This window comes from Daphnia pulex, chromosome 9 (assembly GCF_021134715.1).
Source record: "Daphnia pulex isolate KAP4 chromosome 9, ASM2113471v1".
Classification (NCBI taxonomy): Eukaryota; Metazoa; Arthropoda; class Branchiopoda; order Diplostraca; family Daphniidae; genus Daphnia; species Daphnia pulex.
The window spans coordinates 3,477,036-3,495,151 of NC_060025.1; the positions used below are offsets into that span (position 1 = coordinate 3,477,036).

An 18,116-nucleotide genomic window follows, 5' to 3' on the forward strand; every position below is an offset into this window, starting at 1 on the left:
AGCTCGTCCTCTCTCTATGCTCTCTCTCTCCTTCTCCCTGACTGTTATATGTATACTCTCACCAGCACCTCATAACATCAAAGACCTTCTCGATCCAGCATCTTTGGTTTTCCGGATGAAACTGAGGCGATGTGGCTGTGTGTGTGTGTGTGTTGTATCGAGCCCAACATCTCAGATTATTCATCGATACGTCTGTGTGTGTGTGAGTCAACGCCGGAAGAAGAAATTGCGCCGGGTGGAACGATTGATGTGCGGAGGCGAGTTGCCAGCGCTCGGCCGGATCGATCCAGTGTGTATATACAAATCTACTCCGCCGAGCAGCTACGAAAAAATGAAAAGAGAAAAAAATGAAACGATTCAACAGTCCGTCCGGTCCATCATGTCTCTAAACAGCACACAGCAGTTGTCGTCATCATCGATCAGTTTATTCTCCGTATTCCATCTGCCCCGCTGTTCCATTTCAATCCGAGAAGAAAACCGGAAGGCAAAAAATCAAATCCTTGGAACCGGATCGTCTCGTTTATGCAACGCTTAAAAAAAAGAGGGGGGGGGATTTAGAATTCAGGATCGCTAAATAAAATTATCCTTTTTTGTCTAGCCTGAAGGAAAACCTTGCCGCAACATTTCATCGCGTATTTCCAATTGGAGGAAAATCTCGGCTGCTGCTGGTATAGAAAAGTTTGTCCCGCGTCTGGCCAAACTCTCGTCGGGTGATCGACATCAGCAGGTTGGAAATCCATGCAGGATCTCGCTGCTCAACTTTCTATTGAAGAGGGACGATTGGGAGCAAAGCAAGGAGAGACAGATGTCTCTTTGACATGACATTTCCTTCTCCTGTACCGTATTATATATAGCTATATGTTTTTTTTTTGTCCCACGTTTAAACGACTTTTGATTTCCGCTTTTTTCGGAATATGATAATTGTCCTCGTCGCACGGTTACCATGACATCAGCACGTCATCCTCGCCCGACTTTCGAGAGTTTTTCTTTTCTATTTTTTTTATTATTATTTTTTCAAGCTGTGCCGTATGTCAACTTGAGAATTTCACGTGCCGTCGTGTGGGTGGGTGGGTTGGGCGATGTTCACTTTCTAATGGAAACGGCGGGGAACAAAGGCGGGGAAGGGGTGGAGGGGCTGGTTGAAAGTTAGTCGGGCGGAAGAGGAGCGGACAGAGGGACTCGGTGGGCGGCAGATAATTACAATGGGGAAAAGTAGATGAAGCTTGAATTGCCGTTGGGTGCGCCCAATCTCGCACACATACATGGTTGAACATTTGTTATCATACGCCGCGACGACTGCTCCTGCTGCTCCTGCTGCTGGCTCGCCACCGGAATTTCTCTTTCTTCCAGTGTTTTGTTCAGTTCATCCAGGACATTGTTGTCTATATTTCCGAGTATTATTATTATTATTGGCCGTTTGTACAACTCGTGCGTGTAATCGAACTCAAACAAAATTGAAAATAGGCCACATCGCTATACATCATTCTGGAATAAAATCAGAGGGGAAATAAAATGATGGGCAACCGGACATACGTTAGGCTAATAATATTTTGTCGATCGTTTTTGGAATCAAAATGCATGTTAAAAAATGAACTCAACAGGTGGGCCAGCACCTTGTTAAACTCAGAAGCAAGTGTCTTTGTAAGGATCGTTCTCCGGCTCTTTGGGCAAACGACTTTGCGGATGAGTGAATAACTGCTCCGGAAAAGAAGCGGAATGAGACGGGACAACGGGCTGGTTGCTGGGCATTGGATGAGTTGGCCCGTCGGTGGAATCGGCTCGGCGGCTCTCATCCAAGCGACGTCTGTACTTTGTACCTGCTCATCATGGGATAATAAAAATCGATGTAATACGTGAGATAATTCAATTCAATTTGTAAATGTTATACTTTTGCGGAGCTGACCGCCGACAACTGGCTGGAATGGAATACTCTGCTGATGCTGGAACAATTCTGAACCCACCACCAGTTTGTTGACTGAAATGGAAAGATCTTTGTTCATTCTGAATCGGTTGGATGACAGGACGGCGACGGAATTGACGCGAGACAGCTGGCAATTCGGATTCGTTTGAACTCTCGTCAGGCCGGCAATCGCGTTATGCGACTGACCTCCCCGCAATCCGCCGCTGTTCAGAATCTGGCGGACCGAAGAGCGGAACTGCGGACTGGAAAACCCGTAAACCAAAGGATCGAAGACGATGGCCGTTTTGGCCAGGAAGGCCGGGATGGCCGTGGCCATGGGCGACAGTTTCTTGGGCTGGCCATCTTCGTCGACCGGGCCGAACTGGCCGATGAGACTGACGATGGCATAAGGTGTCCAGGCCGTGTAGCAGAGCATGGCCAGCGACAAAATAATCAGCGCCGTCCGGACGTCCGTTTGCCTCCGCCGTTTGCGGAATGAAGTCGAATTGGTGCTGAACGGCGATTTGACGTGACTGGCCATGACCAGCCGGGTCATCTCCTTTGAACTGTGGAAGATGAACCGGAAAATGGCCGCATAGCAAAACGTCAAAACGGAGACGGGCAGGACGAATCCGAGTAATAAAAGGTACAAATAGTAGAGCCGATTGGACAAGGTCCTGGTCGTGTAATCCCAGGAGCAGGTGACTAGAACTCCTTCCGGCTCGTAGGATGACCATCCCAGCATCCAGGGCGGAGTCACCAGAGCGGCGCAATGGAGCCAAATCCCGGCACAAGCCTTTAAAATGAATGTTTGTTCCGTTTCTAATCAAATGTTTAATCCCCCAGAAACTGTTTCACAATTAAAACTGGTTTGCCCATCGCAGTTAGGGATAGGACAACAATCAAAATTGTGATCCTCTCATTGACTAGCCCACGTATTATACATGTAAGATCTTTAGTTGAGACAAACGTCGTGAACTCGGCAGAGAATCGTGCTGACGATCCTTCAAAGTACGTTGGCTGCATTGAATTGGTTTTGTGTTTTCTTTGGATATGCAAATGAAATGCTAATAAGGAGCAGCTCTGAAGTACATTCGGCGCTCATTTAGACATCGTTAAGGTAAACATAGTCGCTATTTATTCTGCGCGTTTCATTTCCGCCCATGATGCTATGATCCAAGCCAATAAACTTCGGTTCATTTGCAAAGGGCTCTATAACCACCCCCTCCCCCCAGCATGACACATTATACGAAACTCTGTATGAGCCGGTTCAAGTACTTTATATATTATGCATGCGAAGAATATTAAATTCACCTTTTGCGCTTGTCGACGAGTTATCCGCCACTTGGCGACAGCCGGGCGGCAACTGCTGGACGTGATGACGATGTACCGCTCGCAGGCGATGGCCGACAAAGTCACGATGCTGTTGAGTCCGAAAAAGGCGACGCCCATCCCATACAAATTGCAGCCTACAAAGACGAAGTTTAGTAATCAAAATGATTCAAAGATATACGAAATATTTACGGAAAGTCGTCATAGAAACAATAATCGAGATCGTAATAATCAATATTTCACTGGTACATACAAAATGGAATACAAAATTCGGCCGTCCGTCAAAATTTCCTCTCCCCCACCCAGCAGCTCGATGATAGAATTTTGAAAAGAAACTCTCGTCTCTTGCTGGTCGTTATATTCCAGCAGCCATCGAGATGAAACTGAATATTTATACAACTGGGTCTCAAAGGGCCCTGCAGTGTAGTAGTTCCGAAACCTGGTCGATTTTCATCCGCGTTCAATTAAACGCGATCAATAGGCGGGAGGACTGGAGGAGTTGAAGGAGGACATGGCTTCCTGTCCGCCTTTTCTTTTTGTTTTTCGGAGATGACAAGAAACTCGTCAACCTCTCGAAGAAAAGAAATGGTGAGCGCCCTCGAGAGCGAGAGCAGAGAGGAAATCTGTGGAGGGGCTTCATTGATTCGTTAGCGAATCAGTGAAGCCCCTCAGCTCGTCGCGTTTATCCCGGCCAACCTTCAACACACCGTAGCACGTGTCGCCAATTAACAAGGAGAAATATTAGAGGAAGCATTGTACAATAATCCAGCATCCGCGGCCAGGCTAAGTGTAAAAAAAAAAACTAAATAGGTGTGCTAAACGGATTGTGAATCCCCAAAACAAGCGGAGTGTATATAAGGAAGAAGCTGGGAAAATCGATTGCGTCACTGTGAATAACATGCAGTAACGGAATCGTCCTTCCGGAAGTGAATATCTCAAGGTGAAATCATGTCGGAGTCATCGATTCGCGCGCAAGAAAAGGAGGGGGGGAGTTGCGTTGGGCTCGTGATTTGTTTCCGTTTTCTCGCCAGCTTTGGTGCAGCAAGACACTTGATTCTTATTCCCGTCAGTTGCTGCTTTGGCGCAGCCCGTCATTCAGAAATCGGCAAATCGGCGCGTAACAGCATCTCGGTGTGCTGGGCTGCCGGCCTTCCAATTTTTCTCGTCTATATCCCTATATCGTCTGCTGCAGCAGTTCTGACAGGCTTTATAGTCAGGCGGCCCATTCTTGGATCTGCTTGCAGTTATGCTATCAGCTTCCCAAAGTCTCATTCAAGAGTCTGCTTGAAGTCTATGAAATCTGTGAACCGTCTAACGTTACCCCGCAGCCATGGCCACCAGCAACACAGAGACGCTTCTCACTTCTTCTTCTCGTCTATCGCATTTTAGTTGGAGGCCATTTTTAGAACGCACAAACTACAGAATCGAATGACATTACGTATCAAGTACCTGTTTGACCTAAAGACCAGCGGCCCCTGAACGCCGAGTAGACGGCCAGCGGGTGGAGACAACAGGCGAAGAAATCGCAGATGGTCAAGTTGATGATGAACACGTTGGCCGGCGTCCTCAGCCGTTTGAACCTGCGATTCACAATCTGAGAATGGTTTGTCCATCATCAAATTGAGGGAAAAAATGACGAGTACCTGGAGAAGACGTAGAGGATGGTGGAATTGGCGGCGAAACCGAAGAGGACGATGAAACTGAGGAGGACGCCAAGGGCGACGTGAATTCGGCGAGAGACCCCACCACGTTCCAGAAGTTGGCGCTGCTCCGGCGTCCACAGCGACACGTCCCAATCGTCCCAATCGATGCCCAGCGTCTCGTTGCTGTCATCGACAAACCAGCGGGTGGCGTTGATCGCCCACAAATACCCCGCACTGTCGTTGCTATTTGCCGTCATATTCGTCTATCAGTTTAATTTAATTTCCCTGTGAGAATCGCACAGCACTCGCTGATGGTTGGTCATAATTGTCCTGAAATTTAATTTGAAAACCAGTTCACTTTTATGTCGTTTCATTTTGACACTGTGAAAAGCACCGAAGAAACAAATGGCCAGCTAGACCTCCCACCACCGACTGACACTGTTCTATGTTCCAATAGCTGGGCAGTGCCAAAAGTGACCGCCCCAATGTATTCCTCGTTTTCAAACGGAAGAAGAAAAAATCTCTTTTTTATTGTAAAGAGAAAACAAGTGCACAAGTGTGTTGTAGCGGTGCAGAAGTTGCGCGCGCACTGGAGTGCGGATTCTTTTTCTTCTCCTTAAAAGATCGAGGGAAATCAACTGGCACCGAGGGCAATCTCCATACAATGCACACAGAAGACATTTCGCACGAACTGCAGCACACTATACATATCCGTTCTTTGAATGCAGTCGTGGCATCCGTATACTGCTGGTTGCTGCTGGCATGTCCTTTTCCACCTTCCATCATCAATCCTCCAGCCTTCCGTTATTTCGGTTGTGGTTGACTTCTTGGTAAACTAAAACCAGCGGATACTTGGCTGGATATAGAAACACACGGTCGAATGTACACGTCGGAATTGCCAAGGTCTCGTACTTGGTGAGATTGAGAAACACCTGTTTAAATATTTTATGCGAATTTTTTCACCGTTTCCATACATCATCCAGAAAATAGACACGGATCCATCTTTTGGCCGTTTACGAAAAAACTCTCCATCAAGAAATAAAAGGTATAAATATATGCCGGAACAAAAATAACCTGCCTTGTGTTTATATTTTAGTAGACGGATTTTACTTGATGGATTGTCAGAAGTTTTCTGCAAATAATACCAAGTTATTCTAACACAGTATTAAATTATTTAAAGATTTAACGAGTAATACTAGGTCCTTTCCTGTTCGGCCAACGTGGGAAAAAAAGATGACGCATTTTCAGCATCTACCGCTGGGTGGCTAGAAGGATGAAATCGGTAGCCAATAGAGAATGTGCGCTTTTAATTATTTATTTAAATCGTTACGTTATACTCGACAAATACAAATAATTAAGCTTGAAAGCTTTAAAACTGAATAGAGAGCAAAGCTCACTTGAAGGTTTTATGAAAAGTTTCCGGAAGTATAGCGGAAGTAGGTGATAGCTTTTTAACTGTTGAGTTGTCATCATATTACACCAATTATTCGTGATTCCCCACAAAATCAGTCAATTTCGTCTTTCAAACGAAATAAAAAAAATTACCTAATCGAAAAATTTCCTGAACAATAATATTTTGATCAAAATCGCGATTATAATCGATTTTGTTATATATTTTCTACCGTCACACGAAATCGACCCCAAATTAGAATTGAGGATCACGAAAATCAAGATCTATTTCGAGTCAGATAAATACTTATTGAGTTTTACACACTTATTTAGACACCGGAAATAAGTGTCAATTATAGTCAGGGTTGTTAATATCGCAACAAAAAGTATTTCCGATTGCAATAGCGATACTGGTGTTTTTTTTTATTGACGACTAACGAACGATGAAGTTAAAAAAAAAGTATCGGTGCGATAATCGGCGATGGTTGCCGATATTTTTTACAACGTTGCAAAATTTCAAATTTTTTTTTTCAAATTTTTTTATTGCAAATTTTTTTCAAAAGCAGAAAAACTATATTAACAATATCCCTGGTTTTCCAGCTGAGCCGTGGTATTTTAAAAAACTTGGATGGGCGAATACACCACTGTAGTGCTCATCCATTTTCAGCTGTCACCACTTAATGCTACTTTTAAGCAGTCAGCAGTTAAACAAAAACTATCGCGTCATCGGCAATGAAAACGCGATTATCGATCGATAATGATTTTGAAATCTATCGCGCGTTAATCGCTCGAACAAAATTTTTTATTCCCGACGACGATTTCATCGTTCATCGCGGTGATATTAACAACCCTGATTACAGTTGATCCTCTCGCTCGATGTCCATCGCTGTTGTTGTCTTGCAATGTCCACAGGTGAACGGGATAAGATAGGGGATGACAGATTCTAGTTTTTCCATGGCATCATGTTGAATACAACATGATGTATGTCTGTTGAATAGATGATAACAACATGGACGCAAACTACTCGTCGATCCTTAGCGACGAATCGCACCGTCACTTTTTCTACTGAGGAAAGTCGATTATTAATATTATCGACTAGTCTTTAAGAGTCTACTTTTTATGATGGCTAGTTTTTTATGATTATTGCATGAAATCATTTGAATCTAGGGTTTCAATATAAAAATGTTTGCAGAATACATTTATTTTTAATTCTTGTGTGTATTGTTGATGAACGTTTGATTTTAAAGTTAAATTAAAAAAAAGGTGATACTCTCACTTGGCGCTGGACATGCGTATGATAAATTTACAAAAGTGGTACAGGAATATACATAACTGAAGTTTTATTTAAATGGAAACGTAAACAGCATTTGTAAATTGTAAATTAATTGTAAATTGACGGATTCGATTTATTATTATTTTTAATTTATTTAACGTAAAATTCTGTTTAAGCAAACTAAATCAATCTAATTTAATTAAACATATTTGTGTTTCTTATATAAATGAATGGTTGATGTATAAGTCAATTCAAAAAGTTAATAAAAGTTAACCTAGCCCTAAATTTCATATAATTTTGAAAACCCGCGTAGGCCGTCGTCATGCTTGTCGAGGATTGGTCAGTAGACATTTACAAATTAAGCATAAAAAACACGTTATAAAATCCATTTCTTTGCATCAAAGCATTCTTCGTGAAACAAGGATCACGTAGTCCTCACGAAATCCTTTGTTCGTAATCCCCCCTTTGACCCCCATTCCCTAAGGCCATGCCGCGGGTTGGGACAGGCCATGCGAGATATTTTTGGGTGATCCAATATTTCAAAACGATGAATTAACATATAAAACACTAACAATTTTTGAAAATTAAAAATGAGAAAGATGAAGACTACTTCTTCACCTTTCTGATTTAAAAAAATAAACCTCGTAAAAGCAATCTAAGTATTAAAAAAAACGCGCGAGACACCGTTAGGCCTATCTCGCGCGGGTTAAAATACCTTTTTTTTAGACCGGGGTGATCCAATACATGGCGTGGGTACTGTACTTTGGAAGTAAATTTGCTCCTTGCGATTGTTAACGCGTGAAATAATGTTTTAGAATTATTAATGTGAAAAGGTTGACGGAAATTGATTTGAAATGACAGCAGACGCTGTTCAAGGAAAAGCACTGGATGAGTTCTAAGATCGTCGAACCGACTTTGATGGATTGTGATCACCACCGCCTTCATTACCCGGTAAGTTCCAAATTTTTTTTTTACGATCAGACTTTTATATGTCGGGTGGGGGGGGGGAGTAGGTGACATAATGTCTCTATAACCGTTATGTAAAGAGGTAGTCGAAGCAAAAACAAGTTCAAAGTTAGATTCGTCGACTATGGAAACAGTCTTTAGATACAACGCTGTTCTTCCATTACTCTTCTGAAACCACTTCTAAATTTTGTTTCCCCGTGTCATTAACTTGTTTCTACACTCTCGTCCTTTTTGGGTGTACAAAGGGTGTACATACTTGGTGTTACATGAAAGTGGGTATAAGCTTGTACACCTGGGTATACATAAGGTGTACATATTGCTCTTGTACGCCCTTTGCATACCCCGGCACAAGGTCATAACGTCTTTGTTTTATCAAATTCGCGTGACCACCGTTTTTCTCACCCATCCCCAACTTTCAAGAATGAAAGGAAATTTTTTTTGCTTCCTTCTACTAGAATGAAGTCTGAAAGAGGCTGAATTCGAGAGCGATACAGGGGTGTATTCACTCTACCAACGAGACGAGACCAACTGACGCTGTGATCAGAGGGAGGGGAGGGGACGACGTTGCCGAGTCATAGCATGTCTTTTTCCCCGTACATAAACGGAAAAGAATTTCTGAATTGTAATGTGGAACACCGACGGGGAGAAAACCACTCCCAGGGACGAAACACGGGGAGCAAATCCCCGCTTTCCATCCAGAACGACCTACTCGTCGCTGCGGATGCTGGTTTGGGTAGTGCGCTCCTCCTCTTGGATCTCAGCGCCGCATTCGACACGGTTGACCACCGTATTCTGATTGAGAGGATGGCTACAGCTTTCGGTGTCTCTGGATCTGCCTTAAACTGGTTCCGGTCCTACCTCTTTGGCAGAACCCAATCGGTGAAGGCGCTTGGAGTTACATCATTCCCGGTACCTCTTCCGTTTGGCGTTCCGCAAGGATCTGTTCTGGGTCCATGTCTTTTTAACATCTACACCAGTCCGGTTCCCGCCATTGCTGCTGTCCACGGGGTTAAACTCAAGCAGTTTTCTGACGACACCCAAGGGTACGTCCACTTCCACCTTGATTCTCATCATCAGACTATGGCTCTTGGATCTCTCTCCGCCTGTTCTGCGGATATCGAGGACTGGTTTACCGCCAATCGGGTGAAGCTTAACTTCGGAAAGAGTCTGCTACTTTATACCATTCCACCACGTAAAGCCTCGGCCATTGTACTCTCTCCACTTGTTGTTGGTGACTCTGTTCTTCCCCCTTCTAATCAAGCTCGCAATTTGGGTGTAACTTTTGATAGTGAACTCACAATGGTCCTCATGTAAATGGCATTTGTAAATGTGCTTTCTTCCATCTCACCCTTATTGGTCGGATAAGGAAGTACCTTGATACAAAATCGGCCAAGTCCTTAGTTCATGCTCTTGTGCTTAGTAGACTTGATTATGCAAATTCTCTTTTGTTTGGCCTCCCGAAAACTCTGATGGTGAAACTGCAGCGTGTTCAGAACGCTGCTGCTAGGCTAGTTGTCGGTGCGGGTAGATATGATCGAGTTTCTGATCATATCAAGAACCTTCATTGGCTGCCGGTCGAGCAGCGGGTTGTTTTCAAGACGGCGGTTTTGACGTTTCGTTGCCTGAATGATTCTGCCCCAGTTTATCTGTCTGATTTGGTCAAATTGTACAAGCCCACACGTAATCTTAGGTCTGATAATTCCCGTACCATTGTATCCCCACCTTTTCGACTTGCGAAGTATGGGGGGAGGTCCTTTACATGTGCTGCCCCGTCCATTTGGAATGCGCTCCCTCTTTCAGTGAGATCTGAGACTGACCAGCGACTATTCAAGTCTCGTCTAAAGACTCACTTATTTTCTCTGGCTTTTCCCCGCTGATAAATTTGTTAAATTGTGTGTCTATACTTATGAGCGTCATTAGATCTTTCATTATGGATAGTGCGCTATATAAATATTACAATACAATACAATACAATACAAATAGATAAGGGGAAATTGCTGAATTAAGAAAAACAACCGACCAGCTGGCGAGGTAATCCCGGAATGGCCCCACCTCGACGATGATCCCAGTAGTGGACCAACGTTTTGTTTTATGGTCTTGGATGATCACACTGTCGCCAATAACCAGGGAAGGAAGGGGGTGCGCGGAACGGTTGAAGTGCTGAATTTGAAGCTCCTTTGCATGTTGCGCACGCTTCTCCAATTACTCCGCGGCTTGCTGCCATTCCGGCGTGAATGAACGCCTGTGCGCGGGGAGGAGATCACGCGTTGGGCGGCTGAAAACAATTTGTGATGGTGAAGCTCCACCCGACATAGGCGCGTTGCGGAAGAGAAGCAAAGCCTTGCCAAACTTGTCCGGGTCGAACGACCCCGACGACCAAGAGCCCGCGATGAGCTTCTTCATCGATTTGACGGCCGATTCCGCGTTGCCATTGGACTGGGGATGGTGGGGCGATGAACGGCCGTTACTAATATCCCAGTCGCGAAGGAACGCGAGAAATTCGTCGGATTTGAACTGCGGGCCTCCATCCGACCACAGTTTCACCGGGGCTCCGGCACCGCACGTGAAAAATGAACGGAGGGCGTCGATGACACGTCGCGTTGCCGTGTTGGTGTCTGGAAACGGGAAAACTTGAGGCCAACCACTGAACTGATCGGCCACAATTAAAAAATCACGACCGCGGTATGCGCCGAGATCGACGAATACAAACTCGAACGGTCTGGAAGCCGGAGCATGGGGAAGAAGAGGCTCCGCCAGATGAGATGGGAGACGCTCTGTGCAAGAAAAGCAGGACTTCGAGGCCACGACGATATCGTTGTCCATTGAGGGCCAGTAGACGGAGAGACGGGCGCGCTGACGGAGTTTAGTGGCTCCTTGGTGCATTTGAAGTAAGCGCCTGATGATCTCCTGACGCAAGGAAGTCAGAATGACTACTCGGGGGCCAACCTGGATGAGACCCTCCGCGTCGTCGACGGACAGCTGGCTCCGCACCTGCCAGAATGGACGAAGCTCAAGGGGAAGATTACACTTCTCGTTCGGGAATCCCTCAAGGACTGTTTGGCGGAGGGACAGCATAACCGGATCGGCCGAGGTAGCCGCTGCAACGGAGGACAGCAAAATGTCGGGATTGGCGTCGTTGGAACCCTCCATGGTATCCTCAAACTGATGCGGGCTGAAAACGATTGCGAGCCCTCCGCGATCTCGTCGGAAGCGGAAGGATGATCAACCGGGGAGCGCAACAGGGCATCAGCCATCACATTGTTCTTCCCCGGCACCCAAATAGCGACGAAGGAGTACCGCTGCATGGAAAGGCGAAGACATAAAATTCTGGGATTATCCAGCTTATCCAGGTGATAATCGTTGAGGATTGGAATTAAAGGGCGATGATCGGTAACGAGCTGGAAGGTGGGTAGGCCTTCGAGAAACTGGCGGCATTTGCGCATTGCCCAAGCCGCGGCCAGGCATTCCAGCTCGATCATCGCGTACCTGGACTCTGCATCAGATAGGAAACGGGATGCCGCCTGCACGACGTTCCAGCTCCCATCGGCCTTTTGTTGTCGGAGGATGAAACCGAGGCCCCGGAGGCGGGATGCATCGACGTGAAGTGAGTTTGGGGAAGCCGGGTCGTAAAACGATAATTCGGAAGATGAAGTTAGGGACTCACGGGCTGCTTTGAAGTCCTTCTCGTGTTGCATCGTCCACTCCCTCACAAAATCTTTCCGAAGCAGAGGAGCAAGAGGGCGAAGAACAGGGGCCAAGTCGTCCGAAAAGTTTCCCACCTGCTGGCAGAGCCCGTGGAAGGCTCGCATCTCTGAAACACAAGTGGGAGCCGGAAATTCACGGATGGCCCTCAGTAAATCCGGGCTGGGGCGGAACCCGCTCTCACCTACCACGTAGCCACCGAACAACACTGAAGGTTGAGCAAAGACAACCTTGCGAACGTTAATGGCGATCTGGTGATCAGCGGCGAGGCGGAAAAGGCGACGGACAAGGTCCACATGTTCTTCCCAAGTGGCGGAGAAAACCAGAATATCCTCGACTACGCGGCGACAGTTCGGGAAATCGTCGAAAATGTTTGCGAGACGCCTACCGTAGTCATCGCCAGCTAACGAAACGACAAACGGGAGACGGTTGTACTTGTAACGACCAAACGGTGTGGAGAACGTCTTCATGGCACTTGACTCCTCATCCAGCTCCACCTGGTGATAGCCCTTCAGGGCTTCAATGACCGTGAAAAACTTAATCCCCGTTGGAATGGTCCGGACCGCCTGGAATGGAGTCGGGGAATCAAGGTGGGCCGGATGATGCAGTGGTTGAGCGACGTAAAGTGGCCACAAATGCGGATTCCAGCATCGTCCTTTGGGACAATAACGATTGGGTGGATCCACAACGTCGGCTCAGGCACTTTGCTAATGATGCCCTGGTCTTCCAGCGAGTCCAGCTCCTGTTTAACCCTCGGCATGAGAGGCACTGCAATGGGACGGGACCCGCGGATGGCAGAAGGGACAGCGCCCTCCTTTAGTTGTAAGTGGCACGGAGGACCACGCATGGGTCGGCACACTCCGTCGAAAATCGAAGGGCATTCCGCCATAAGAACGCGCAATGTAGCCATGGCGTCATCACTTGGGGCTGAAGCTGGCAAAGGCGGAGGCATAACCGCAGCTAACATGCATGAATGCGGATACTGAGCCGGTAGCATGCCGAACTGTTTTTGAGACGCCTTGGAGAGTACAGGCTGTTGAAGGTCACGTAGGATATGGATGGTGGTGGCCACGGGGAGGGATGATCCACTGGACCATGACAACGTGGCCGGGAAGTGACCAAGCGAAGAAATAGCAACCCCGGTGGCCGTGACTGCGTTTGGTCCGCCCTCAATTAGTTGAACGTGGTTGAAGTGGCTCCTATACATGTCGGCCGGGATGGCATCAATCGACGCCCCAGAGTCAGGGAGCACACGGATGAAAATATTAGAGTTGCTGGAAGCCGGGAAGACGCCAAGCTCGACCATGTCATCAGGAATGATGGAACTGATCGTGATGCTTCCAGCCATCTCAGGTTTCGGGGTTGAACTGCCGACTTGGGTGCATACAGCCTGAAAGTGGCCCGTTTTGTGGCAACCTAGGCATTCCTTGCCGAAGGCGGGGCAATCCTCCTTAGCGTGACGAGAGGCCGACCCGCAGTTCCAACACCCATACGGCTTAGTTCCGGGCGGATGCCAACGAGCTGCTGGACGTCCGCGCTGCTGATCCCGGTGTTGAATGGCCGGCTTGCCCATAGGTGGTTTTGCCGCAGGAGTCTTTAGCTGGTGGACGGGGGCCGCGCCACCCTGTTTGATGGTGAACGCCTGAAGTCGGGTGGCCTCCGCTGTACGGAGTGTTGTTAGCGCCCGATCAAGGGTTAAATTGGCGCCCCGCTCCAGTAGCTTACGGCGTACCTCGTCGTCGAAAACGCCAAAGACAACTTGGCCCAAAATGCGCGTGTTTTGGCAGGCGGCACAGCAATTTTTCTCGAACTCACATTTACGCGCGAGATCACGCAAATCGCTGAGCCAGGAATCGGACGATTCAGTGTCACGCTGGGCACGGGATGAGAATTTCTGGCGCCACACATGGCAATTCCGACCCGCATTGCACCTCTCCTGCAGCTTCCCAATGATGACGTCTGCATCTTTTAACTCGGTGGCCGTCAAACCCATGGTGAGCACGGCTTTCAGCGTGGCATTGGAGAGGCAGGATAGAAAGATGTTGGCAATATATTCCGGTCGATCTCCTTGCGGCAGCGCAGTGTTGATGGTTGACAGAGCAAGGAATATATTCCACTGCTGGTGCCAGATCTCAAAGGAGTCTTTGTATTCCTCGATGTCTAGTGGAGGTGGCACGCCCTACGGCTTGAATGGCTTGGGAGGCATGGCGGGGCATGGATTAACCCAAGACCTGGGCGACACGAGGGAATCACTGAACACTGCACGAAGGGTGGCACCGGCGTAGGATGAACACGACAGCGGAACGAATGGAGGAAGGAATCACGTTGGGTGGGAGAATTGAAACACGCAGATGAACGATAAAGAACCGAGGAGCAGGAACAAAAAAATGGATTGAATGAAGAGAGCGTGTGGGGTTGAATTTATTTTTTGGCAGGATCTGAAGTGACAGACTGCAAAGTATTTGTAACCTTAGGTTTCTCCTGCTTCACTTTCAAGTTGGAAGAATCATCCGTAGCATTTTGTGGAGCCTGCCCTTGTCCATTGTATTTTACTGATGGCTCGAACTTGTACACTTCCCCTGTCTCATCATGGATGGCTGTAACACCATCATCTAGGAATATCCACTTGGCCATTCTTCTAGAACATCAAATTATAAGTGTTATTAGTGCCCTACTTTATATCAAAATCAATAAATTTACCTTACACTCGTAAAAATTTTGGGCTTTGGCCAACACTTTTATCAGTAACCGATCGTGTTATGTCAAAATCAATGAGGTATTTCACAGCTATTATAAAGATACACAAATTAATATAATGGCTTTCATATTCAAACGAAAAACTTACCTCAGTTTGAATAATCCCAACTATTTTTATTCACAAAGCTTGAAATGAGAGCGAATCGAAGAAAAACAAAACAGTCAAGAATATTCTGCTTGTGATGCTGACAGAAAAAGAGTAATCAAGCGCTTCTAGTGGCACTTAAAAGAGATAATCGTCGTTAAATTGAAGGGGTCCCTTTTTCACCCCTCCACCCTCTCCCATACCCGGCGGCATAGCCGCGGGTAGGGACAACGAATGCAGCACATTTGGGGGGTGATCCAATATTTGTGATTGATCCATTTCCCCATATAACCACTATACTTTTTACAAATTAAAATTCAGAAAGATAAAGTCTTGTTCTTGATCTTTCCGATAGAAAAAAAATGAACATCATAGGGGTCATCTAAGTATTTTAAAAAAATTCCGGCACGAGACACCGTTAGGCCTATCTCGGGCGGGTTAAAACACCCCTTTTGGATCGGGATGATCCAATACCTGTGGTGGGTACTGTATTTCCTTTCACTTCCATTCAATCTCATCATTTGATATTTTCCTCCTTCACATTTCGTAACTCATCGCTTTGTTGGACTCCTCCTCAAGGATGATACCAATTCAATATAACTCACGCTGACATAGCTCTGCTTCAGATGATATTATCGTCTAGAGATTAAAAAGCATCTCGTAATTCTCCCCCACAATTCCTAAGGTTATTAATAAAATATTGCATCTTTAGTCTCTGATCCAAAAATGTTGCTGAAATATGAACGTATCATACCTTATCAATAATATCATACCTTATTGTAATAAGAAGATTTTTTCAAGACCCGCAACAGCTACCCTTACAAAAAACGAATGTTTGATGAATACATGACGAGATTGTGAAACGTCTTCCAAAATTATCAACAGCCAATTAGTCATTGGCAGTTGGCAAAAGAATTATAATTAGTCATTGGCACAACAAGCGACAAAGTAGGGTATCGTGTCCACTTCCTTCAATGTACTAAGTAATTGCAGCAAAGCTTTCCAAAAATTCAAACACTGAACTTAAGATGAACCGGTTGTTCATTCCATTTTTTCACAGATCTGCGTCTGTTGCAATTTCATCGATGACCCTTCTCAACTTCAAAGCCCGTTTGACAAAATAAACGCTGAGCTCCATCGCGTTTTACAATCCAAGATAGGGATAACATTGTTAGTAAAAATATAACCTCCAGTTAAAATTTCTTCTTCTTGGTAGTCTTCGTTATATAATCAACATGCAATTTTCAAGATCTTTTAAAATTTCGAATCATTTAGTTGAAGCTCATATCAAGTTTGGCGAGATTGCGAAGCTGTTATAGAAATAGAGAAAAAGTGAGAAATGTTATATGTGAAAAAACATTTTTAACGGTTTTTATGCTTCACCTCTTTGAGAAGTTGAGAAATAATTTCAAGCATTTTTTGTACGCAGATGTTCAGGACATGGGCGGAACATCTTATCCACATATCTTTATCAAAAGGCTGTGCATTGTTCCTGGTAAAGTTAACTATTTGGAAAATGAAGGTTTAATTTGAAGTGGCATTATCTGTAGTTATATAACATCTGAAGGTAAGGAAGGAAGGAGAAGGAATATCATTAGAAAGATTCGCCATAAAATAAATCTTAATTGAGATAAAAGATACACGCACTCTTTTCTTGGAGTTCAAACAACTTAATCGTTTCATAAAATGTGTCGCAAATATTGATTCTGGAATGATCGCTCATCAATTGTTTCAACCCTATTATGGCTTCAATCGATTTGAATTATTAATTGAGAAAGGAAACCGTGATTCCCATAAATGCCAACTTGTTTGGCGAGGTCCAGACATCCGTTGTTAGGGCTACTTTGCATCCTTTTAAAACAGTAATAACAGGGTTTCTTACTTCCAGAAAAGTTGTCAACAACTTCTCTTTCACTACAGTGTTGCCCATGTGCTTGTATAGATCTGATGCAAATACTCGAAATGCAAATTCTTCTCCCAAGGAAAATCATGATTATTCGAAACAGTAAATTGGAGAAAATCTCTTTATGTCATTGTACAATCACGTAGAGATTCAATTGGTTTTGTGCAATGTTGGCATGTTGATTAGGCCAAGGCAAGTGATGGTGTCGACTGCGACAACTAGAAATATCTTGTACAGTTTTCTTCCGAAATTGAAACCATCTTTCTAGCTTGTTGCCGACCCATGTAGCTAATAGTACAACAAACTTATAGGTTCAAGTTTGTAACTTGTTCTCTGACAATTTCCATCAGGGATAAAATGAATACTTGTTCGTCTTGAGCTATTTTGCCTCGTCTGCATTGATCTGGAATATTAAGGTAAAATAGTCAATTTTGCCCTGTTACTCAAGAGTTCAATAAGCATTACCGACATCGCCATTTCTTTGTTCGTTTGAAATATTTGATTGGAGACCAAGGTGTTCCATGAAAAATTTAAGCTGTTTCCCAATCTGCCTTCAATGACGATACAGTCACTTGATTTTTTTCGCGTTTGTGACCACAACTTTATACAAAATAGTGGATATATGCCCTTCCCAACAACAAGAACAACAGTTGTACACTTGGGTGATTGTAAACCATATACTTTATTTTCACTTCGATCTTTAAACGAATTTGTACAGTCATGAATGTAGCCTACTTGGAGTTTTGGACATCAAATTATGCATACTGGTGAGTTTCTTGTTGGCAACTTGTGTTGATAGGTCGCGAAATTTTATATGATGACCAAGTGTTTTTTTTAATAAAGTTATTTGAGAGATAGAAAGCAACACTCAATAAGGATAGGTAAACAGACAGATGATCTTCATTTTCAGCCTGTAGCCAAAAGGAACGCTATATTATCTTGAAGAATTTAATACAGTAATAAACTTAAAGTTATATCGTAGTTGCCATTGTCATAAAACAAAAATTTCACGTTGTAAAAGCTGGATTTTAGTTTCTCAGTACTAAAATTGACTATTTGCGCATGGCAAATGGGGTTTATTTGTGTTGGTGAATTTATGTTAACTAAATGTCCTGTCATACAATAACAACTTTTATGTTATGGAACTTCTGTGTAAAAATTGAAAA

General features: G+C 44.9%; 1 protein-coding gene across 1 annotated transcript; it reads right to left on the reverse strand.

Moving 5' to 3' along the window:
* Positions 1–1,415: 1,415 nt before the first annotated feature.
* On the reverse strand, positions 1,416–5,607 carry LOC124201849 (rhodopsin, GQ-coupled-like). The gene is made up of 5 exons (XM_046598098.1): positions 4,876–5,607; positions 4,682–4,812; positions 3,215–3,369; positions 1,889–2,696; positions 1,416–1,817 (listed from the first exon to the last, which is right to left on the reverse strand). Exons 1-5 carry the CDS (start codon positions 5,130–5,132, stop codon positions 1,624–1,626), a joined length of 1,545 nt encoding a protein of 514 aa, XP_046454054.1. The 5' UTR covers positions 5,133–5,607; the 3' UTR covers positions 1,416–1,623.
* Positions 5,608–18,116: the final 12,509 nt, after the last annotated feature.

What these genes read in the sequence shown, in the direction of transcription:
- LOC124201849 (XM_046598098.1), bottom strand. Translation starts at nt 5,132, where the DNA reads ATGACGGCAAATAGCAACGACAGTGCGGGGTATTTGTGGGCGATCAAC. An exon ending in CTCGTCGACAAGCGCAAAAG is followed by an intron (nt 2,697 to 3,214) that starts GTGAATTTAATA and finishes TTCATTTTAAAG; the next exon opens with GCTTGTGCCGGGATTTGGCT. An exon ending in CGGCGGTCAGCTCCGCAAAA is followed by an intron (nt 1,818 to 1,888) that starts GTATAACATTTA and finishes CATGATGAGCAG; the next exon opens with GTACAAAGTACAGACGTCGC.